General features: G+C 36.6%; 1 protein-coding gene across 2 annotated transcripts in view; it reads right to left on the reverse strand.

Annotated features, from left to right (window-relative positions):
• The window catches only part of SEMA3C (semaphorin 3C), a 122,620-nt gene that overhangs the window by 39,877 nt on the left and 56,373 nt on the right, over positions 1-26,370 (reverse strand). For both annotated transcript variants that reach the window (XM_005512068.3, XM_005512069.3), the window contains exons 3-6: positions 13,367-13,527; positions 10,804-10,866; positions 7,121-7,240; positions 3,244-3,334 (exon numbers count right to left, since the gene is read on the reverse strand). In XM_005512068.3, coding sequence (XP_005512125.1) covers positions 3,244-3,334; positions 7,121-7,240; positions 10,804-10,866; positions 13,367-13,527 — 435 coding nt within the window. The remainder of the gene's footprint in view (positions 1-3,243; positions 3,335-7,120; positions 7,241-10,803; positions 10,867-13,366; positions 13,528-26,370) is intronic.

The following is a 26,370-nucleotide window of genomic DNA, read 5'->3' on the forward strand; positions in this document are numbered from 1 at the left end:
AAGTATAGGGTCATTATGCTTGAACAGAATCAGACACGCAACTCTTAGATTAACAGAACTATGAACTTTAGCTCCCTGTGCAGGGCTGAAAACTCAGGCCAGCAGTCAGGATGTATATCTGTGTTTGTGCGAGTCTGCGTGTTTGCAAAAATACACGTATATATAATTACAATTCTAATTACATATACAACTATCATTTTCTACTCCATGAATAACCAAGCAATTTCCACTGACTAATGACAATGAAACCCCAGAGCAGAAAACAGTAGCTAAAATAAACTCTCAGAGTGGGAGTGGTGGCTGAATACATTCCAGTACAGCTGAGTCCTTTGATTGATGTTTTTGTCTGGATTCCTGGACTACCCATAGAGTGTGGTCAAGCTGGCAAGAGTCACAGGTTCAGAAGCGCTTGAGGCTATTTTTATGCTCTATGTGTGTGTGTGTGTGTGTGTGCATCAATATGGAAGACTATTGGCTCATGAGAAGATTAAAACTCTGGAGATTTTGATTTTTTACTGCTGGCTAGAGCCTGAGCTGAACCCCTGCAGAGCAGCCAGCAGCCACTCTTCTGCTCTCATCTCTCCCAGTGATGACAAGATTCATACACAGGGGATTTGAACAATGCTTTTGCTGCATGTTTGTGAAGCATCTACGTCCTGAGCATGTACTGACAGAACGATGTTAGATCTATACTGATTTATGACTGATTTTGTATACTGGTCTTGTTGTCTCAATTCATCAGAGCTTTATCCTTACGAAATAAATTGGCTGAAAGATATCATGATTATGGTTCACCCTAAAAGTTATGTACAGCTCCATGCATATACACATGCCCATACACTTTAACAATAGTACTCCACCATGTAATTTTAATCCTATTACATATCAATGTTATTAGTTATGTCTTAAGCATTCCCAGCATCTACTTGCTAATCATGTATTAGATGACATCTGTCAACTCCACATCCTTTGGGTTAAATTCTTAAATTCCACACAGCGCTTGGTCTGCTCAGCACAACCAGTTCACATTACTTCTCTTTGTTATTGGGGGAATTACTGAATTGATGAGGTATGCCTGCTTTTATAAATATCTCAGAATCTTGGTATGGAGAGAGACATGTATCCTGCATGTTAGTTATGTCAAGCTTCTTCAAAGCACATTTTTAATTGCTTTGATGCAAAAGTATCTTTGTACAAAGGCAAATTGTACCAAGTTCAAATTTGGTTTTATAGCATCACTTTCCCTTGAAGGATGAATCAGATTTCCTGCTGTATTCTAGGTTAGTGATGCCCAAAATTGTCAAGAAATTGCAGTTATATCTAAAAATGGTTCTTATGTTGTTGAAGAGTTACCCAGTCTGGCAGTATTTCCCATCTTCTGAAGTGAGGAGAAGGAATTCCTCCTGCAGAAGAATGCTCAGAAGAGAGTCCATCGGTTCAGGCCTTGCATTTTGACTCAAGCTGAGATTTACAAAATCTTTCCTTTTCTGACATGTATATTGAGGCTAAATTCTGTTAAATTTAATGTTTTTGAAGTGATTGGACTTTGTAGTATCAGGGAGAAAGTACAAAACTCAATCTATGGGACTCTTTTGAAAACGAATGCAACCTTTGCAGAATAATTTAAACTTTGTAGATTAATTATGTCATGAAAGATAAGTAAAACACTAGGGATGGCCTCTTCAGTCACATAACTGAGACATCAAGGAAGTTAACGTGAAGTCTACTAAGAAGAACAAAGCTGTCACAGATATATTGAAAAATAGCTTACTGTATATACAGTTATTCAGAAACAATGTACTTTAATGGTGTTTCATAGAATCCAGAAGAAACAAGGATAAGAAACCTTACTTTTTAATGACAGATGATTCACTTAATAATACCAGAACAGCAATGAGTAGCAGTGGATTAATCCAGCACTGACTTTGAGCAAACATTTTCTTTACACAGAGGGTATCTATAAATATTGATCATAGATCACGGTAAGATAAAGATGTAAGTGAAGCTAAGGTTCAGAGAAATGTCTAGGTAGAATTTGCCTGTCTTCGAAAGGTGCTTCATTTCACACATTTGTGAATGAAATCACTTGTCCTTTGTAGTAAACATATTTGCAATGGGGAATTAAATAAAAAACAAAAAAAGAAAAAAAGTTAAATTATATTTTAACAGACCATGTAGCATAGACTATATGACACTTTTTTAAGCTCCACAAGACTCCAACTTTAAAGGCACAATATCTAATTGCCATTTATTTCAATGGAAGCTGAACGGCAGAAATACCACACACTGCGCCCTTGTAGACCTTGGATGAAATATGCAATACTTGTGTGCACTAAGTTTTATTTGCTAAGAAAGCCTGAAAAATCTGTGCAACTGCTGTTTCCTTCATAGCAAAAAATATAGCAAGGAGTAGGCACATGTTGAAAAATCAAGCCTTTGGTACAAGAAGTCTGTGAGCATGCAGCAAACATAAAAGGTTGGGTTACACTATATATATGTAACATGGTAACTCTTGGTTGAAAAAAAAATAATCTTTTACTAATGACTTAGGTTGCATAAAGTGTATGTCCCCTTTGAGTCTTCAGTTAGGAGTGCAGTAGACACTGCAGTTATTCTTTGTATGGCATATATCTTACAGTCACTGAATACAATCATCACCAATCCATAAGAATATTTGAGGTGTGTCAGTTGTACTACTTTCTGGGCTTTCAAATGGAAGAAAATTGCAGAATTGGTTGGGTATAAAGCCAACTGAAGAGTGAAGAGCCTAGCAATAGCTGGTGGGCTCTACAGCAGAGATGACAACAAAAATGAAATTCAAAGTAACTAAGGTCTTCAGGCTTTCTTTCCCTGGCTACTCTGAGATTTTACAAATAATTAAATGAGACACAAGTGCTGTCAGGATGAACAAGGTCAGAAACTGTTCAAACATGAAATTCTAGACAGGGTAATGAAAAGTTGAAACTGACCCTGGGAAAAAATGTGTAAGCTGGAAAAGGGACAATCTTGTGTTTTCTGTTTCTCCCCTTCAACAGCTCATTTCTGCATCTCATTTGTACACCCACCTTTAGCTTCATGAGAACCTTGAAACAAGGACGGACTCTACCCTTTTGCCCATCAGCCAGACAAAAGGCTCCTTGGAGGCTAAATTCTGTGTCCAGCTCATTTCAGCCATCCAGTCAATCCACACTATGCATGATCACACACATTTAGACCTCAGCAACTTGGAGTATCTTTACTTACTGATCATAACAGACACCGTGTTCACATTAGGGTTGAAAGAACAGCGTCCCTTCCCTGATTCACACTTGGAGTCGATCTTGAAGATTTGTTCCTGCAACGTAGATTTGTGTGTCACTTCTCATTTAAGAAACCATCAGATGTAAAGTGATTTTTATGCTCAGTTTTTCTAGTATCAACAGTTCTCAACACTACTGGGCACTTTTGCTGTACTGTCAGCAGTTTAGCTTTCCTATTCAGAATTTCATCATCTTTTTAGACAATGTTTTCATTGGTACCCAGTTATTTTCATGACTCTTGTTATAAATTCAATACGCTGAAACAGAGAGTTTTTCCCTCTAGGCCGTTATGCTTCGGAGAGGTTGACTGAACTCTGCAATAACATCTGTGGAGATTACTTCTGTTTTTTTGAAGTTATTTAACATTTGCTGAATACATGGTGATACTGTCTAGGATATTATAATAAACCTGCTAGAACAATAATACGTACTAAAGAAAACCTTTTATGACAACCATAATTTAGTGACAGTATAGATCATTTGCTCTTTCCTGAGCTACCAGACCTCCAAAAATCCCCTAAATCATGCTTATTTTTTTCAATATCATCTCTTGGATTATGTGTAGAGCTCCACTTCAGTAGTGACAGGTGATTTATCAATATCTCTTGTTGTAGCCTGGAATCTGTTGGAAAATTTTGCTGTTTAGGAATCTTGGTATAAGGCTTTGTTTATATTTTATGTGGTGTATAAGTAGGAAATCTATTTGGCAAAGTAGAAGCAATCAGGATTACATCTTGAAATGCAAGTAGTCTAAATATCTTTAGAAAATTCATCCAATTTGGAGCACCTCTTCACTTCTTGGTTCCCAGCAATACTGAAGAGCACAATATGCTGAGCGGGAGGAGACTCAGGTTCAAGTCCATTCCCTAAAACTATAGCCAGTAAGGGCAGAGACATTGATTTGTCAGATCTACTCACATACCATTGTATACCAAACAAACAACTTATTCCTAGCCTCCTCTAAAAAATTCCTAATCTTTAATGAAAGGCCAAAAGACACAACTGCAGAGAAAAACAAAACCAAAAGCAAAATCCAACAACACCCAAACTTAAAACATCCCCATTTCAACAGAAAAAAGTAGCTGATGAAAACTCCAAAAAAAGTCTTCTGTGATGTAGATGCCAATGTATTAATTATTCAGCTAAGGGCAGTAACTCTTATATTCCCTATAACAACTAATGTAAATCACAGGGGAATGGGGTTGCCACACAGATCACTGAGCAGCCATTTGGCAACAGGGAATTGGAGGCTCCACCGCTCTGAAACACTCACCTACAGCAGGAAGTTTTCATACCTATTATGCCCAATCCCTTTTCCCCCTCTTCTGTTTTGCCTAATTTAATCACAGAGATCTTATCTACTTCTTCAGTAATAAGCAAGCTAAACAATGTTAAAACATAAATATGAAGTTTCTAATATGATCTTGGGGTTTTTTGGTGTTGTTTTACTTACAGATTAATATGCAGCTTGATGTTAATCCATATTTACTATATTATACTACTACTTACCAATTCAAAATGCCCACAACTGCACGATTAAATTCACTCCAGGATTACACTTAATTTTCATATATATTAAACTACTTTTTAGCCTATAATTAATTCACATAGTGATTACGTTTCCTTCTATTTATATTTATTTTGACATTAGTATATATTTGGGTGAATAAGAGGGTCATTACTAAAGACCAAAGCATCAAATGTGCCAAGCAAGAAAATTAATTATTTTTTTAAACTCTATTTCAAGGAAAAGAACAACACTTTGCCTCATCAAGGAAGCTGCCTTTTTTTGAGACTATGTAGAATCATGGAGACAAAAGTGCAAAACAAGTTTTCTAATGATTGTTGGATACGATTCTTACTGTCAGGCTTTGTAACTTCCAGAGAAAAACTGATGTGCTTTCTAAAATATCCATTTTGTATATGCAAAAACACCCTTATATGCATGGAAAACTGTGCAAAATTAAAGGTGAAATGATAAAAGCAGAGAAAAAAAATGAGTTCTCAGTAGTTCCATCAGCACTACATAGTTCTTCATTCTGGTCTATTAATTAGTTGTGAACTGATATATGCAAGGAGTTCAAAAGGAAATGCTTGGTTTTAAACTGTTATGCTATTGTTGGCCTGTACAGTAATGGCTTTGAGCATGCAATGCCTACAGTCAAGTGTCTGAAAGACTCCAGACGTCTGAAACAGCAGTTTATTTAATCAATTGATCATAGGCATGTAGCTATACAGACAGGCTAAGTGAAGCCAATTCTGCTCTTCCAAAACTTGTTCCTTTATTTTTAACTTAAGAAATTGAATATCTTGCGTCATCATGAGATGTCATCTCCCACCTTTCCCCTCCCTCCCACTCTCTTTTACACAAACCCTAAAATAATGAGATTCAAAGTTGTCTGGGCTACAGTACTAGTACTTCAGCTAATAAAGGAATATTGCATTAATTAGAGACAAATGAGATTGCTTTCCATGTTTTAAATAATTTGTCAAGAAATAGGACAATGCTAAAGAAAGCTGACCTCAGTTTCAAAACACATAAAAATAAGTTAATGCAGACTCCATTAACCAAAAGGATGGATTTACTTGTTCAGTTCTGCTTGCCTGTGTTTTAAATCCAGGCCTATGAACCTCTACTTTTAGATCATTCATTAGGACTGAAGTTGCAGTGATTCAGACTACATACTATGTCAAGGAGGCTGGAGCCAGGTAGGGAACTACCAAAAGTCACTGAGATCATCCCATGCAAACCTACCTGGGGAAACAATGATTTATCACCTCTCTGGCAGCCTCTGCAGTAGTCTTGGGTCCTGGCCAGAATTCCCATCCCATTCCCAGTGAAATCAATGATGAATTTCCCAGTGTCTTCCCTAGAAGCCAGCCCAGCTTTTTAAGCTGCCCTCACATGGCAAAGCTCCAGGTAGCACTCTTTGATCTTCCTTCCCAACACATCTGCTTCCACATTCTACAGGAAAATATACTGCACAACCCTGGGCCTGCAGACGTGAATCTGACCCAAAAGCTACTGAGGTGCTGGATCTCAGTTAGGTGGTTTTCTTTCTCCTTCTGGTTGCTTAATTTATTACCTATTACATTTGCACATAAACAAACATTTCATTTTCAAATCAGGAAACTTGGACAATATCCTTATGAAACATCTGGTACTTTGTATATGGAAAATATACAGTGAAACTGAATATAGAAAAAACTTAAGATCTATCTAGACAAAATGAGATTTACACCCTAGAAGATCTCACAGTGATGAGAAAACTTATTGACTTCATCACAGCAGAACATACTGGAGCAAAAACTGTGCAGCAGATGAAAGTTGCCTGAACTGGGATTGCATCTACTGGGTATTAAGTTGAAGTGCAGCAAACCTTCACATCCCTGACTAGTTGGCCAACTGAAGGGCTTCTCCCAATAATAAGTAACACATGGATGTTATAAAAAGTGAACTGCATAGTTTACTTTTTATCTAATTGGCTATTTCCTTTCAACTATTTCTTGGCGACTTTTCCAACAAACAGTAGGAATGAATTCACCAGACAACCTCAAATAAAAAGTAGTATCAAATGCACCCTAGCACATGGTATGACTGTGAAATTGTGGACAGCCATCATATTTGAGGCATGGCTTTTGATCATGGCTTTGCTTCTTGCTGGTAGCAGGTCAGTAAACTATCTTTGTTATTTTTCTATTTAACATGAGTGAAGGAATTTATTTGGATCATTAATTTTGGAATTTTCAAAATTTTGAGGTTTGCATAACATAAGCAAGGCCCACCACAAAGTAAACAGATAAAATGAAAAGAGACTTACCTCAGACCTGCGTCCTCTGTTGACATAAACACACACGGGGCTGAAGGCACCGCTGCCACAGACATACAGGTGTGTGCGGTTGTACGACTGTATCACACGCACAAAATTTCCACAGCCATGCTGCAGCGAGTACAGAAATAAATAATCTCACACTGGGAAATGTTATTAAATGTTATGAACTTTAGGGAATAGACACAGTTTATAATTTAAGTAGTATCATGAAAACCACTGTAGACTTCTATTTTCTTTTCATGCCATTTTGCCTGCTCTGGGAACTGGGCATTGATAGAGCACTAGTTATAGAGGAATGCATGTAACTTCCCATCTCCACACAGAAATACAATTTTCATCCACAGACTTCTCTGTACCTTGCATGGGAAGAAGCATAATCTCTGCAGGAAGTACCTTTATAAAGTAGGAAGTAACTTTATAAATTTTCCTTAAGGACACCTACAAAACAGTCTTTTCCTTTTTTTTTTTTCCTCTCCTAATTTTTTTATGATGGCTGGGGGATAATAAAAAAAAAAAACAAAGTAAGCTCAAATTTCAGATCCCATTATTTCTGTGAAAAACTTATTTTCAGAGAATTAAAACTCTGAACAACACAAAGCAAATTTTCAGTGAATTGTTACTTCATACTGAAGAGGATTTGTAACACCTTCAAATCAGCATGAAAATTAAACCAGAATGCTAAGTGCTGTACAGTTTCACACCACCCAATTTACAGTTTTCTCCTTCCAGCATACTCCTTTTTTCTCTTGCCTTTTCCTTTCTTGACTATGATCAATTCTTAATGTACTTTACGTCGAAAATATTTTTCTTACTGAATATTTTTCTTTCTGAGATCTCAGAACAGCCTTCATATTCAATCATGCAAACCTTCACAAAAAAACAGTGAGAACTGTATATATTTTGGGAGCACAGGATTGGTAACTGTGCCATCAGTCATCTTTGTGAAAATCGGTGGAGTTAATTCTTGTCCAGCATACCGCACAGTTTATTTATATTTAAAGGCATTCATATTTTTGGTTCAGCAGGAGCAGGTACTGCACTACAACATCTGAAAACTAGTGCATAACTGTAGGTGCTTCAGAGTTCATGGAAAGAGTTTCTCCACAGGGAACACTGCATATCTTCAGTGAAGTGTTAGCTCTAGTTATATGAAAAAAATCCTTTAACTCAGTCAAAATATATTGTTTCTCTAAAGCTGAGGGCTGTTCCTAAATGTTTCCATTTTCTCATATCCAGCTATCTTAGTTTGGCTCAGAAATGGCTTTAGTAATGTCTTGATATCAAAATTTTGTGTTTCTCAGCAGTATTACCAATCCACATTACATCTATGGAAAAAGAAGGAGGACAGGTGAGGATATATCACTAACTTATATTAAAGTATACACCAAAAAGTAAACTAATGCTTTATTTTCTTGATGTTTGCAGAAAACTTTTCTAGAATACTCCCAGATAAAGTATTACATTCAGAGAAGTCTCAGAATGAAAGTATTCAGGGATCAGGACTAGGAGACAATGTCTACATGAACAGTACTGGTACTTGGAACTTACTACTCTGCTTCAGCACCGTGCCATGTGCTGTCCAAAGTGTCTATGACAAGAACTTAGGCATGGTTAGATGAATTCCTCTCTTCTGTGAGGACAGTTTGCTGGGGTAACTGTCTGACACATACTATGTCTTCATGCCTCTTCACTTTATGATCTCTGAGACTTTGCCCGTCTCTTTAGTGTTGAACCGCTGAACACCATTTGCAATTTGCTGTGTGATTAATCTGGGTACTGCACTGTGAGTCCACAACCAGCAAAGCAAAAAATTGTCATTTCATAATATATTCTGTAGGACTGCTGTGCAAAAGCACCTATGCTTCAGTTTATTTCACATTTCTTGATATTAAAGTACTTTGTGCTTTTAAATCAGTTGAGTCTGAGGTAATTTTAAATAGCTGTCATTAGGATGGATGTTTGTCAAAGGCAGTGGCTAAGCTTTAGACACCCATATATTACTGGTACTTCTCTTGGATCAGATACCAACACTCAGTAACAATGTCTGGGGAGCTGCCTCACTCTAGACATCTGAAAGTCAGACATCTGAGCCATAGGATCTCACCACAGTCAAGGTAGAGAAATAGATGTCATGCTAATATGAGCATTCAAGTTAGCCTGGTGAACGTACTATTTAGTAATGAAAAAGGCAGCCAAAGATGGCAAATTCAGACACCAATGTTTTTTAATGGGAGGGATCTGAAACCCCTTAAATCTCCTTGAAAAAGAATTCACTGATTATATAAAGTCCTTTACTGACTGCCCCAAGACAAGCTATTCCTCTTTTACCTTGTGATAATCACTGTTTTCCAATAGGTCAAACGTTATCATGCATTCATAATTCATGCCCTCCCCTTTTTTTTCTTTTTTTTTTTGTTAATTCATTTTGAACTCTTAGTTCTTCTGAATTCGTTCTCTGCTTCTCACACTATTACCAGGAATGAAACTCACAAGAATGCTATTTAAATTGAATTCTAAATTTCAAGTTGTAAACAGCGACTTAGCATTGGTTTCTCTTTTTCTCATTATTTCAGTGAGCTTTCAATAAGCCACATCATTGATTTTAGTGTGAGCAGCAATTGTTCCTCAGTATCTTTTTTTTTTTTTTTTTCTCCTTTAGACTATTGAGGACACATACTAAGAAACTTAATGTAAACTTCTATATTTGGACCTTAATTTTTCTTCTGCAATGCACAGCTGAAATTAAAAAAATCAGCTAAAGTTGATGCACATGGGCACTCTTAATTGACTACATTGCAGGATATTAGCTGTATCCACAATTATACTGCAGTAAAAACAGAGGTTTTATCCAGAAATCTGTCGACTAATGCAGCAACATTTGGGCACTTCCATATGATTAAAAGCTAGGAAAGTTTCAGCACTAAATATCCAACATCAAAAGTTTTCTGGAGAGTCCAGTATGTAGTAGTTTCTTAGATTTACTTCCCTGTGGATCACATACTTTGCATACTGTTTTCTGCTTAGAGTATCATCTGCATTTTTCCTATTTTTGCCCTAGAATGAAAACATGAGTGACTAACAAACTTTTGAATTTCAAAGAAAAGCATTGACTTGTGGAAGTAACCTGCCTATAGAGACTGTTCCTGGGGTGAGCAGACAGCCAGAGCACTTCCCCACACCAAACCAGAGCTCAGCAGGCTGTTCAGCATCACCTCCAGGGATGTGGGAAGTGGTGGATTCCCCAGCATTGGACACTTCTAAGATTCAGCTGGACAGGGTGTTGGGCCATATTGTCTAGACTGTGATTTTGTTAAGAAAGTTTGGACCAAATGATCCTTGTTGTCTCTTCTAGCCTGGTATTCAATGATTCGATGATTCTATAACCACCAGGACATATCTGGAAAGTACTATTACCTAATTTGACTAGTAAAAAGAAAGAAAGTTGAGGAAATGGACAATGCATATATACTTCCATCTGTTAAAGTCTGAAGGTGCATTCTATATATATAGCTTGTTTTTTTCATAAATTCACTTTATCACTTGTCCTGCAGAGGATTTAAAAAACAAAACAAACACTTCCTTCATTTTGTTTTTGGCTGCACTCAAGGTGCTCTTACTTTATTGCCAAGTACGTAATTTGTGTATGTATGTGTATGTGGATTATAACTTACTGTAGGATCTTTGCCAGCCATTTTGCACTCTTCAACCTTGTTTGCTGACGCTGGCCAGAAAATCTGCAAGGAAAGAAATATCTTTTAAATAACACATGTATTATATAATTTAAATGAAATATTTCACTCTTTAACTTACACTAATAAGTAAATATTTGGGTATCTTTTACACCTTGATTATATGGCAAAAAAAAGAATTTTCACTGATAAATGAAAATAACTTTCTGCCTTAGTATACAGTAAACAAAATAAAGGCCCAGGACTTTGGTTGATATAATTTAATTTTATTAAACATTTTTAAGATAAGTTGATTTAATTAAACTTCTTTTAAATAAGAGATATTTTCAGCATCATTTCCCAAATTACTGTCCACCTTTACTTTTCTACTTCTACTGAATTTCTGAAATTGTTCACACCAGAAACCAGAAGACTAAAATATTGAAAGAAGAGCGCTTGTAAAATGTTTGGGTTTAAGTGTAAAGGTTTGGACTATCTCATTAGAAAGCCTGCTGAAAATCTTAAGTTTTCAGCTTGATTTTGTGATTTCTTTCCAAGATACCTTTCACTACAGATCTACTACCAAGATATCTACTATCTATCTACTTAGAAAATATCTTGCACTACAGATTTTCCAAGAAACACCTCAGTGTCTGAATGTTTATCTGATCTATACTCAAACTCTAAAGTTATTGAGCTTCTTCCATTATTTATTTTGATTTTGAAACAGGAAAGGCATCAATTAGAAATCTCTCCCTAGAAACTTAGTAGGTGGCAGAGTCTGATAACATTTAGCCTCAAGATAACATAAAGAATAACATTACAAGATCTCTATGTGTGTATATATATATATATATACATATATATATACATACATATATATGCAGAGAGTTGTAAATATCTATGCATATGTATATAAGGTTTCTATAATGGCATAAGATTAGCAAAGTGAATCTGTTATAAAAATAAATAAACAAATTAAAGAACCTGTGGAGTCGCAGAGATTAATTCTGAGCCTAAGAGCAGGTGAACCCATTCTCTGCTAGTAAATTGCAGGCGTTTCTGCTGACTTTTTTTTTATATTCTTATTTTTGCAGACCTAAATAGTCTGCTGAAATGCCTCACAGCTTTATAGTGCAGAATATACTTCACCCAGCAGAAGTCTTTCTATCTAACCAAACTCCATGCAGAAGTAAAAGAGACCTGCTGAGGGAAGGTTGAAGCCCAGTCACTGGTTGAGAGGGGAAAGGTTACACAAGCTATTTCAAATCAGAGAAAGCGGCCCCATTTCAGAGGAGGATTTCTGTACCATCAGGAGGAGGAAGGGTGTGTTCATGCCATCACAGAGGCATTTAATTTAAATGTGTAAGTCAGTTAGCCTCCCTGCACTCCCCACACAATCAATTCAGGTAGACAGGCATGTCCAGAGGGTGATTCAGAGCAAAGCCTAATTTAACTGCTCTTAATCACCCTCCAGCAGGGCCTCTTTCTCTCTCCTGACACGTTAAAAGCCTTGCCTCTTAGGGAAAGCATTTAACTTCTCTGTTGCAAGCTGGATATCTCTGCCCCTTGATACCCCTGAGGTACAGTAATTAAACCCGTAGATTAAAGGATTGGATGCATTTGGTAGAACAAGGCCTTTACAGTACAGTTTAAGGTAGTGTTGTAGCTGTGATAATCTAAAGGTAGGCATGGCAAAGTCTGTAGAGAAGTAATATCTTTACAGTCAGGCTTCTTGGCATGCAAGTACTTCAGCAGGCCACCTATTCTAAAAGCAAAGAAGCTGGATTTGAAATGGCTCTTGAAACAGAAGAATCTGCAAAAGTGTTTTAAACACTTGATAATTTGATTCTTTCTAGATACAGGCTGCCTACGACAGTTTGGGGAGGTGGGACACAGAGGGTCCTTAGAAAATGGCATCTCAATAAGTGAGAGAAGCTGGAATATAGGTGGCACCAAGAAGGAGATGAAGGTCAGAGTGTCCAGAAAGCCCCAAACAGGAGATGTTCCAGCAAAGGTCACAGTGTCCAAAAAACCCCAAATAGGAGCTGTTCCAGCCCCACATGTGAAGGGCAAGGGCTGACAACAGACATAACAAAGACTGGAAAAGAGTTTGGCAATTAGGGTTCAGAGCACAAAATAAAAATATAGTTGAAGGTTAAAGGCGACTCTGTCTCTGTAGTTTTTTATCTCGTGGCCTCAAAATTATTGCATGTACCTTATTCTTCCTTACAGGCTTCTTTTAAAAATGTATCTCTGAATTATCTTAAATCTTGGAATGGACTGGAAACTATCAACCCATACAAATTTTTCTTGTGGGGCCAAGACATGCTGAATATGGCCTCAAAATGAGTAAACAGGTCAATTTTTAAACAGTGTTTGAGGAGCAGTCAGGCTAATAGCTTGTTCATCTTGCACTACACATAACAAAAGAACTAACAGTTCAATAAAGTGCAGGCCGGGGCTTCTGCCTGCTGAAAATAATGAAACACACTTTTTTTTTGTCTTAAAAAGAAAGGCATATAGTAAGGCAACCTGGGATTCTCAAAATAAGTCTTGAACTTACACTGAGAGGGTCCTGGCTTATATTATTAATATTCAAAGACAGAATATGATCTTTGCTGCCCACGTAGATTCGATCCTGATCTTCATCCATTAATAATATCCTGTAATCCAGGGGACTGTGGGATATTCTGTGATATTCGGAGGTCTTAGTTTCTTGTAGCTCTGAAACAGTAAAGACAACAAGTTAATAAAGTGGTTCAATTGGCGTTCTTGCTGCACAACTGAACTTCTTTCTAAATAAAGGAATCTTTATACACAAGTGGAGTCAATAAGAGGTGAAATACCTTCATCAGACACTTGGTAATAATGTAATGCTCAAGTTAAAATATTTTTTTTCCAGCTTTAATGCAATTTTTTAATACCTTAAGTATCTAGACATACCTCATAAAAATCAGGCATTGCTGTTATTCATTCATCTAATTAATTCTCATTGTAATGGATATTATTATTTACAGCTTTAGCTTTTAAAGAAGATCATATATTAAGTTAATCAATGGGTTCAATACATTTTGAAGTTTATGACAGCAGAAAATCCACAAGATCAATGAAAACTACATAAGAACAGTTTACTTTCTTTTCCTAATGGGAGGTTCACTAAGAATAGGTTTTTATCTTTTTCAAGGTATTTTTTTTTTTTTTTTTAATTTCATCACCGTGTATGGCTTATTTTAAAGAAAACAATATGTATTCAGTCAAGCCTAAATGTACTCATTTATTCAGTTGTTTGTTTATGGGATTCAGACCAAACTATCAGAACTGTAAACTAGTTATTTTTTTTCTACATAAAACTTCCTCCAGTGAAGTGAAGTGAAGTGAAGTGAAGTGAAGTGAAGTGAAGTGAAGTGAAGTGAAGTGAAGTGAAGTGAAGTGATGTGAAAAGCGTCCTTTGATTTCCATAGTGCAGGATCAGGTCTGTTACAGGAACAGCACAAGGATCTGCAATATAATTATTACTTGTTGCCCTTGAGAAAGTTCTGCATTTCTGTCTTTGCTTGGCCAATATGTTTTGTCCTCCATTCAAATTATTTTTTCTTTTCAGTAATAACAGATGGGATATGTCTCAAGAAACTTTAATAATCTATATGTCCTTATTAAAATATTTAACATATAATTATGCTTTCTTACCTCATGAGCATTATTACTGAGTTGTGATCCCTGTGACTCTAAAAAGGTGGCAAATACACAGTGTATATGAAAGTGAAGCCCCCTATAATATTTATTCATAAATCTAAGAACTGAGTCCACATCCCTTTCACAAACTGCTTATGTGGAAAAATATGGCTTGTCACTGTTGCTAAAGCTCATTATTTCCCTATAGAAAACAGTAGCTATATTTTCCAAAATTAATCATCTTTGCCTTTTACATAACTAGATTAACATGGGCTAATGACATTTTGGAGAACAAAACTCTCAAAACAAAACCATTTTGAATATTTGCTCTGTTAAAATAAAAAAAAAAAAAAAATAAAATAAGAAAAAAAAATGTGCCTAAACTATGTACTTTCTGTAAAACAGATATTTAGTGGGAAGCATAAATTTTCTTTGAAAATTACTTGGACAACAATTTTGACAAGCTGTAGACAATATACAGCCAAATCTTGGGACTTATACCTGTCTGCTAAAGATCTAATGACTGAAAGAACACTTATCAGAATATGATGTGCATTGATAAATATGACATATAACTCCACCTAATTTTTATCATGATTGTTAGATAGTTTCATAGGAAGATGAAAAATATACTCAGTTACTGAAAGTTATGATGTTTTGATTCACTCAGATGCATGACAGCTATCAGGAGATAAGGGCTGTCTACATGCATTTATTTATGGTAATATTAAAAAAAAATAATAATAGTATTTCTATTTCGTGTGTCCCTCAACAAAAGATAAACATACACTCAAGATTTACAGTCTGGGCCTAAAAGCTTAAACTGAAACAGTACTCATGAAATATATATGAAAATTGTCCATAACATTTTGAGAAGGCTTTCTTCAACCTTTGAAAAATCAATGTTTTTACTTTATTTATTATAAAAAAAAATCCTCCCTGTAAGCTTTTATCTTGGATTTTCAAAGGCACCAAGGAGACTTACCAGCATACCGCCATTAGAATGCAATCCCTTTGCTCTCCCTGAAATTCTCAGGCTGACCTTTCATAACAAGCCCAGCACTCATCTCTTTTCCTGGTGGCCTTATTAACTTTACTGTAATATTTGGCAGCTGTAAGGTGAAACTTAACCTTCTCATAACGTATATTTGATATCATAGGAAAGCACAGATAAACTGGGAGAGGCAGCAGTTTCCCGTGCAACGCTGGGTAATGTGAGCACAGTGACTACACAACATAATGCCCCTCCTTACTGCTCTGGTGACTGACAATGACTGACAGTGAATAAATCATGATTGACATAAAATATGATCAAGATCATGACGATTAAGAGTGAGACAAAAACAGCAACAGATATTTGATTTCCACAATTTTCATCTATTAAAATCCATCCTTTTCTGGGATTTTCAACCTCTTTGCAATGATATTCTTTCTAAAGCACCTGAAGGGTAACCTGTCTCCACCAAACTGCTGCTGAGGAGAATACCTTGTGACATGTCACTAGACTACAGAAACTCTACGCCATTCATCGGAGGGAAGGAAAACCCTGAAACAAATACTCTCATACAGATTTATTAGTTTTATTTCTTTCAGTACTGAAGCTTACAGTTTATTGCCTCTTAGGGCTACTCAAGCAAGTGGAGATGGAATTTATAATTCCTCAAATTTTACTTTATTTTAACAAAATTTACCACAGAATTACCCCAGAAAATGTATTTTTTTAAAATATTTACTATCAGGGTGTTGTTACTTGGAAAGGGCGGTGGCCAGAAGGATGCTGTAAGGTCTTCCACATTCCTTTTCATGTTGAAAAGTTTTTGTAAAATAATGATGTAAACATTTACAGATTTTCAGAGCAAATTATATTCTATGCTTTGGGAATTTAACCAAACATTCAATGCAGTAAACCATGTATGGAGAATGATGTTGTTGACAGCTCTTTGTGAATATTAACAATTTTGTTAGGTAATTCAAAAAATAATAATAATATATTCCGTATGCAAATAACTGTGATCCTTAATGATACAAGAATAACCTTTGTTCATCCTTTTTTTTAACAGTCAGTGAATTTAATTGTGTCTTTCCACAATGATAAAGCCAATACCAACTTGATTCCTACTGTTAGAAATTTGATCTTAAGAGACAGGTTATGTAGCTCTCGTTCCTTCTAATGAAAAAAAAAGCTGTAGTGAGCTCTCTCCTGAGAAATATTATTATTACTGAACTGCACATTTTAGACATCCCAATGATTGGGAGATTTCTCCATACACAGTGTACGGCTTACTGACAATTAGACTGTTTAACAACTACTCTTTAATTATTCTTTTAATCCACCACAAAAATTGCAATTATTATTTTTTAAAAAGGCGTGTTCTCACAGGAGAAATAACAAAATGTTTGTGTACTATCTATTATTAACATCACAAAAGGCTTTGTAATGCTCAAAATTCATTGTGTTGGCCAGAACAAAAAATCACAGCTATCAGATACCAGTAATCCAGGAAGGTGGAGATATGTCTCCTGCTGATAAACACAGTCTGTTATACCCAAATTGTCCAACCTGAACATGGGTATAGAACCGCTGATCAGGTTGTCCCCCAAATGCCTTATTTATTCACTCAACATGAACCTTTCATCACTCCTTAATTTGGATTCACTGGTGTCACAATTCTGCAAACACAACCTGACTTTCTTAACATAAGGGATATGGTAATCCCTAATATGTAAAATAAGTCACCAATATCAGCAACTTCCCTGACAGACAGCCTAATATGGATGTTTTATACACGTTACTGAAACTAATATAATTTTTAGTATGAACATCCCAAAATATTATTATTTCCTGTTTGCAGATCCACATAAACACTTGTAACTGAAAAGTTCAGTATAATCAAGAAATATCTTTACCTTGCAGAATTTGGCAAAACTGCAGCCATGGAATGGAAGCATCCCCAGCCTAAGTTCAAAGCACTGAGTTTATCCACTGATAAATTGTGGATAAACCACGATACATGAGAGAGCGCACGTGGTTCTCTCTGCACTAAACCACTCCAGGGTTTCCAGCCTGGCAGGGCTTCTTTGAGCAGATCTAGTCTGCTCTGTCAAGCTTTTAATTTAGGATCCCCTGTGGTAAAGTATAAGAAATAATATGTTTTTCCTCTTCTTTCCTGCTGGCATAAGGATTCCATCTCAGAAGGCTGTTTATGGGGAAGCTCAGAGCAGAGGCAGAGATTTGGTGTATGCGCCTCAAAACAATCAGGGAGTAAGGCACAGCAAACCAGGCTTACACACAGCACCACAGGGAAGGGGACAAACACAACTTTCCAGAAAGATGAGCTACATCTCCCCAGGGAACCTCTGCTGCCTGAATTGGCATGGATTTTAGGTAGCCTTAGTGATTTGGAAGCCAGCAATACAATGGTGTTTTATTTTATTCCCTCATGGGGTGCACAACTGACAGGCCTTGTGTACATCCAGCAGTAGGTTTGATGTGAGCTTCTAGTTAAGGAGGCTGAAAGACTCTCTTAAGCCTCATTAAGCCTTGAGTCTGTGCCAACGAATATGCCAGCCCATGTCAAATGTGAAATGCAATGTAAAATCTCACCTTCTAGGAACTGGAATGAAACCACCTTTTTTTTTTTTTTTTCCCCCTCCATATAAATAAATATTTAAGTAGAATGATGTTTTTGCTTATAACATCAAATGGAAATGGCACTCTTTTACTCACAGGTCACTTCTGAACAGACGAAAAAGTAATTCGCACATATAACTTTAGAGAGACACTGTACACGATGTTGCTAACATTGAAAGGAATGGTTATATACTTTAAAAATGTGAGTGAAGCCAGACATATCTGCAAAGTTACAAAAATTATTTCAAAAAATGCTTCAGCCAGAAGAAAACTTCTGTTTTTTTCTACTCTGTATTAACTTCTCTGTTTTGTAGCTTATTAATAGAAATGACTCAAAAAGACCTAGTTAAAAGGTATTGTAGTTCATCAGAATCTAATAATTTAACTATTGTTTTCTTAGCCTTATTTCTGATTTTTTTAGTGTAAAGAAGTGGAAGAAATTAATGTATTGTTTTTATAGTTTACATTGTACCTCTGAAAAAGTCTGCTATTTATAATATTGTTTTTCAACTGTGTGAGAATACAATGTGAATGTTTTTTTGAATTTTATGTACAGAAAGGTAAGTCTGACTATTTCCTTTCAAAACTCCAGAACGAGTCACCTTTGCACTGTCAATATTCCTTTTCTTTGAAGAAATCTGTATTGATTCCTTCTACTTAAGGGAGGTGAGATAAGAGAGCTGCTGAAGCATTTTGCCACAGCTCATGCAGTGTTCAAACTAAAACCCAACCCTCAGCCAGCTCTCAAGTGAAGCTGATTATAAATGGGTAACGCAGTCATTTGGCCAAAGAGCCACAAGCAGCCAGATGTGCTACTAGTCAGTCCCTTGTGTGCCTTAACCACACGGGGCCCAAAAAGCCCAGGTGGACCTTTGACCTTTTCTTTCTCTCTTTATCTCTTCTCCATGCATGAGAAGTCTTTGTAATTTTTTTTAATGCTGTTAGAATGAAATTTGGCTTTTTGTATAAGGAGGTAATAGGTTTATAAGGAATGGAAATCACAGATGTGCACACTTGCTAGCTTCTGAATCTATCTGAAAGGGTTTTAATTAAATTTTTATTAAAAAAAAAAAAGAGTGAGGGAGAGGTGAGAAAATAGATTTACAAGTGCTCATAAAATCACACGCTAACTAATTAACAAGATCACTTGGAGGATAGGGAGGAAGGGAGTTCAGACAGTACAGGCTGAAACAGAAACCCTCTTTGCCCAGAGGTAAAATGTGTAATTTGCTAGAAGAAAACTTAATTGGTGTATTTGGAATGAGAGTAAATAACACAGAAATGTCAACGATGCCTAAATATGATCTGGTATAAATATACACCTTGAAGACTCATTAATATATTTGCTAAATGAGTTGAAAATGGAATTTAAGCGTTACTGGATTGAGATACTGCAGTCTTTTATAAATAGAAATAATAGCACTGAGGTTAAGTCTTTGGAGAACCAGGCTCAGAGGTAGCTCTAGCATGTCTGAAGTACAATCTGTCACCTTGAGCAGCTCAACATACACATTAGGAGCTGTAAAACACTCAATAGCTCTTTGTGAAGGGGACCATGTGTTGATAGGAAAAGACATACCAGTTAATAGTTGACCTTAAGCAGAGCATTCACATGTGTCAGTAGATGAGTTCTTTTTTCACAATTCACAAGAAGACACACAGAAGTCCTAAGATCCTGATAACACGTAGTCTTCAAAAATATCACAATAGAGTATTAACTGGCTTTAGATCTTGGGGCTTTTTAAAAGTTGTACTGAAAGAGGAATCACTCATGAGAATGCTGTTCTGTTGAAACTATCAAAAACTGACAGAGAATTTTTCATCTTCGATTTGCTACTTTGAAGAACAAAGGAGGGGCAGATCCACTGAGGTGTGGGCAGCTGCCAGTTTTGTGATGAAGGAATGTGCTTTCTAAGCAAAGGCAAACACGCAACAAGAGAAAGTCACTTACTTGTATGTGGCAAAATGTACTAGCGTGGCTCTGTGGCACATTCATCAACCCAATGTACCCCGTAAGTGCATTTTAATTGAAGATTTACATTATGAAGAACAGACACTATTAAAACACTGATTATTTTTTTTTTACTTACACAGATATTGTCATGATGAAATCACACCACATTCCACATTAGAAGCCCACTCCAAAACAAAGAGGAAAAATATGTCAACTTTTTTCCACACTGCAGTTGCACAGCTATTCCAAGTCTTGCCAAATATTCCAGTATTGAGATTCCTCCACTGAGAATCAGGCAAGACCACCCACACCCTCCAGCCAGCCAGTCTCGCTAGGCTGTAGACACTTCTTGGCATCATTTTCAGATTATTTCACTTACCTAACTGTAAGCCTGGAATAACTCCTCTGAAGTCTGTATAGGTATTTCAATAAAAACACTGAAGAGTGGACTTCTTATTTTTTAATAAGTAGTGTGCCCTTATAATTTTATCAGTCATCAACATTATCCCTTTATATAATTGCAATTTCTGGGTTTTATTTCAGAAGATGTCACAAATACTGCTGCTCAACAGACCTTTCCAAAAGAAGATTATTTAAATATTACCTTCCTCATTTCTGCCCATTATTAATATATCCAGGCTTTATTCCCATTTTTAGTCCCACAAGCAAAGAGACAACTTTGGCAAGCAGGGAGAGCCACGAAGACAGGCCAACTGGGTTTAAGATTACTGCAGTTGAGTTAGGCACATCAGGTGGGAGCCAGTCTTCTCCACGTCTTGTGTATAACAAGATTGTGTATAACAGCTCAGCAGCATGCAAAATGCACTCCAAGAGCTGTAAGCTGCATACTGCAGAGTCTGCACAGCAGTAGTGAGTTTACTCTTTTATGTGTTTCCAAAAGACAGGGAGAGGGTCCTTGCCACGTTGCCTACAGCTGCACAAGCTCAGCCCATCTCACCCACTAGCTTGGGTGCACACAGTTGCTTTGCCATGGTGCTTGAGATGTTTTTGCTTTCCAGACGCAGGAGTGAGAAGTTTTTGATTGCCAAGTATGACATTATTTTTGAGATGGAGCAAGAAAAAAAGCCACACCCATGGAGAAGTCAGACAAATTCCACATTATTTTTCTTCTTCTGGGAGCAGTGTATGTTTTCATTGCAATCTCTTGTGTTTTCTCTCTTGCTCTTTTTTTCTAGTGGACCGGCAATCACATCATTGGAGGAACGGCTGTGCGTCCTCCTGTGATCTCAGTCAGACAGAGAAATGTTCCAAGTAGCTATCAGACTGACTGGCCATCTGAAGTCCTGACTGTATGCAGACACCAAAACTCTTTGATCCAAACTTAAAGACAGACATGAGGAATTGAATAAAATGAATTATTGTAATTGTGTATCTGAAAAATGAATTAAAATAGAAGCTAGCGCTATCCTCCAACTCAAAACTGGGCAACAACATGAGACTTGTGAGCTGTTCTCCTAATTCGTCTCTTCGTCCCATTTGCCACTCATGGGTTGACCCCTGGAGGAGAACAAGGCCTGAGTGTACTTCTTATTAGTTATGCATCTCATTCAGGCTGTTATTTTTGTGATAAAAGCAAACCTTTTAAGGCTTAGGTTTGAGTATCTGACTATTTACTCCTCACGAATTGTTGTGGCAGATGATGTGACCTGGGATGTTTCCGAATACTGGGGAGGGAAAGAGAGCAACAGGGGGACAGTAAGTAAGGTTGAGTGAAAGGTAGGTTGTTTTACTTCTTGAATTGTCTTTCTTTGCAAGTTTGCCTTTTTCTTTCAATGTAGGGGTATGTTTTGCAGGCCCACTAAGGTAGCGTGTAGACAGCGAAGACATAATTTGCCGTTCACAAAACTGACAGAGGCAGCTATTCCCCAAATGTGCAGTTTTGAGCGTTAAGGCATTTACATTGATGCACAGATAACCATGCCTCTGAAGGGTAGTGAGGAACTATAAAATGTTACAAAATAATCAACATCTTAAATAATGGAAGTATGGTAGTAGTCTCTTAGCTTTTCTGAGTGAAAAAGCTCTTCACATCAACTCACATGCACAGTCTTTCTTTTTCTCTCTGAGTATATTGTCGCTAAGCCGCAGAATTGTGTTTGTTGCCAGAGCTAATAAAAACTTATTGAGAAAACACAACTCAACCACTGAAATATTTCATTATGGTTTCTGTAATAAAGTAAGAACCCATTTCACTGTGGTAAGGGAGAGGAACCCTTTTCATTATATTCCTTTCTCTCCTTCAAAGAGTCACTTTTCAACCCTACTCTGTATAAAAAAGGGCAAGTAAGTATATACAGGCTTGGTTACAGTTTCATTATTATTATAATTTTAATCAAATTAGGATTAGCTATCAGGCAAACATCAGGCATAAAGAGATCAAGCTAAATCCCAAGAGCTTAGCTTTTATTCATTTTTCAGTAAAATAATATAAGATTTACTCAGCCATGAGCTGAAGAGGCTTGGAGGGCAGTATTTCACATTCAAAGGAATTTCATTAATAAATTCATATCAATGGATCGGTGACTCAAAGGTTTTAGACACAGACAATTCTGAATACAGAGGAATCTTCATAAAAGAAGACAAGTCATCTATAGTAAAAATAAGGAAACAGGTATATGGGACGGTAGGTATTACATACAAGTAGGTAAAGTGCTGCTTCCTTTTTTAGTGTGTTTTCTTGCTTCCTGTCAGTCAATGGTATGCATATACCTGCTATCTAATCACTTTTGTCTATATATCAGATAAACATCTCTTTATACGAAGTCTAGAAAGTTAGAAAGCTCTGCTTTACATCTGGGAAGGATAAAAGAAACACTTATTCTCACTCTACTACGTGAGAAAACAAAGCAGCTGGAGGTCAACAAATGGCATCGCCCCTTCAGTGAACCTTCAATGAACCCCTAGTCCAACATGATGCCAGAAGGGTCATTATATTGGAGATAATGAACTTTGCTAAAAGCAACAGCTACACTCAATTCCACAGTTCTTTCACAATTGTATCTTGGTATTTCTACTTCTAGAATAGGAATATCAGAATAGTTCTCCACAATACTCTTAATTAGTTTTTCTATATTTCTTTGTTGTTCTATATGGTTAAATTATCCCTTGTAGCCTAATTTGGGCTCTTTGATTAAATTTGATTTTGCATCCAAGCGGCCACCCAGCCTTTTGACAGGAAACAAGCTGCTTTCAGGACGTGGGTGTTTGAGATGCCTCTTGAAGCCAAGAAAAGTTTGGTTTGTTAGAAGAACAAAGGTCAAGCCTATCCTTAAATATTTTCCTGGGTTTCTTTTGTTGTTGTTTTTGGTTTTGATGGGTTTTTGTTGTTGTTGTTGTTTGTTTTTGTGGTTTTTTTTGCTCCCCCTTGAAATACGTTATACTGGTGTATTAAAGGCATTCACTCCCATCAGAGGAAAAGCCATGTGTTTTCATCAGATTGCACACTAAGATTATTTTTTTTCCCCAAATGACTGTAATGCCACAACATGCTTCACTGGACACAGTGTTTGGCTATGTACCCCAGAAGAATTCAGAGGTTGGATGCAACTGGAAATTATTAATTTCACCATCAATGTTCACTGTTTCTGTTGCTGAATACCTAGGGTTGTTATGAGTACTGGCAATATTGACTCAATAAAGACCTAGCAGTTTTTTTAATGTCAATTTCAAAACCAAAATACTTAGAAGCATGTGTGCATTGAATATTGTTTTATTTAAGCTTACTTCATTTCTGTGTGGATTCAGAAGCTGGCAGTGGGTCCATCACTGTTTGGTGTCATTTTTGAGATGTGGCTGTGTGGGTGTAGGAGTGCTGAGCTCAAGCCCTGCGGGGAGACGTGTTCAGTGGGTAGCGTGCTTGCTGTTTAAACACACAGAACGTAACCGTATTTCACTCTTTTTCGCACCATGAAAACTGACACAAAGAGTGAATTTAGGAGCACATTCCAGAGCTGCATGCTACCATCAATCTTCAAGTGATCACCAGCTGGTATTTGGGTGTACAATAAAAGTCGTGTTTAGTGGGCTGAGCACAGCCTGGTGGATTAGAGTCCACTCAACTCTAAATCCTGTCCTGCTGGTATTTTGCTTTTTGACTTAAGACATGTCAAATAAACTCTCTGAGTTACATATGTAAAGTGGAGGTAACAGTTTGGTATTTATTTGACAGGGTTGTTTTTAGGTTGCACTTGGTAATGTACAGTATAAAGACTTTGCAATTAAAATGAAATAGCTGGAGGAAGTTATTTCAAGTGTGTTTCATATGCAAAAAGAGAGACTTGTTTGTTTGTTTGTTTTAAGTCCAGACTCTTCAGACTTAATAAGCTCAGCCAAAACTCTGGTTTGGATTTAAGAGATAAATTTTATGCTTTTCTGTTTAGATTTCATCTGAATGGGAAGTCATTTAAATAAATAAACCTTCTTCAGTCACTCACTCCATGTATAAACTAGACTTGCCGTATTTATTCGGCAGGATGACCACCCAGTATCTGGCCAAAAGAAGGAAAAAAAGTATAAGAATTCTCTCTTTTGCACGTCATAGATATAAAAAAAAAAATAGATAAAACCTACTTGTCTATATTCAACTCCCAATTAGGAAGTATCTCATGGTTACAGCACCACCACTTTAAGATAAGGGCAGGCTCTAACAGGAGTGAGATATTAGTTCGATTGAATGTGCTGGATATCAATAAAGAGAAAAAAGAAATCTTTGCTTCCAGGTAAAAGAAGAGACAAGAAGAAAAACGTACTTTGCTAAAATACTACATGGACCTCTTAGAGGTTCTGCATAGAAATAGAAGGTTCAAGGAAGGAAGGACTCAGACAGCAATCCAAAACTAAAGGGTATTTATATTCCTGACAGATTAAAATTGGTACACTGCAGGTATAGGATAGTAGTGGACAGTATGGGATAGAAGTCAATCACAGTCAACCTCTTATCTCTGTAGCAAACTATTAATTGTAGCAGAGGATGATGAAAGTGCCCTTAGTATATGACACTGTGTCCCTAATCCTGAAAGAAAATTAAAAATACACTAACTTTAAAGGCAAAATTCATAGATTGTGTCCTTTTTGTGTGTCCTCTACTCATATTTTGGAAGCATAAGCAAAATAATGTGCCTATACATTTAAAGCATAACACGTATCTAGAACAAAGGAGATTTGTTTCATGATCAGAACAGGGAACCCTAAGTCAAAACTCCTGGGCACTTGCTCTCTGACCTTGAACAAATCTCTCACCCTCCATTTATGTCAGCTTAACCATCTGCTATGTGTTTATAACAACACTTACCTGTCTTTCAGAATTACTATTAAGTTCAGCTAATGTATGTTTGCCAAAAAAAAAAAAAAAAAAAGAAAAGCATTTTTATGTTCAAGGTATTATTCATGTTCCTGCTAACCATTTAGGCTTATTGCATAATACATTTAAATCACTCCATTTTACATGTACAGATGCTTTAGTGTTTCTGTGTCGTATAAAGTAATGCCACTTAATGCACAACCAATTTCCGCTCTGTTAAATAGATAATGTCACGAATTCTATTGTAGTAGAAAGGAAACGTCTACCATGTGACTGTGACAGAGTGAATAGAGACAGTTCTGAATAGGTTTTAAGCAGAATTTGTTTACCAAAGGCATGTTAACTTTACTACATTTGCCCATGAAGAAGAATGTCCAATAGTGACCTTTTGAACTCTTAACTTGAATGCAAGATATTTTCAACAGGTTTAAGTGTTTTAGCTGGTGTTTATTTAATACAGCCTTCACTATTATACGACATACTTTGACTAGTTCTGTTAAATAGCTTCACCTTCATAGCATTTCACAGTATACTTCAAACGCTTATTAGTTACAAAAAACTAAAATCAACTCTAATAACTTTAAACTTTGTTAAACTGATCTCTTACAGCTGCCCCTCTTCCTTGGCTCTGTTTACTATTCCATACAGGGTTATTGGGTGGTTTACTGCCACTGAAAGTTTCTAGAAGCAGGGGTCTCTTGCATCAGATATGTATTGAGTGTATAAAAAGTAATTTCAACTTATTTTTATGTATTTGTGGTGGCAAGCTATTGTAAAGCCTAATTATTATCCAGTGAAGCCACCGAAATCTAGAGATACCTATCTTTCTCATTTGTGCTATGAAAGTTATTCAATCTACTCTTTCCATGGGAGTATCATTAGCCTGAGAATCACAACACTTTACACAACCTGGGTTTTGTCATCACTGACCGCTAGTCTGCTGACCTGATGTTTCACTGTATTGCTCCAAATGTTATACTCTCAACACCA

Source organism: Columba livia, chromosome 1, assembly GCF_036013475.1.
Source record: "Columba livia isolate bColLiv1 breed racing homer chromosome 1, bColLiv1.pat.W.v2, whole genome shotgun sequence".
NCBI lineage: Eukaryota > Metazoa > Chordata > Aves > Columbiformes > Columbidae > Columba > Columba livia.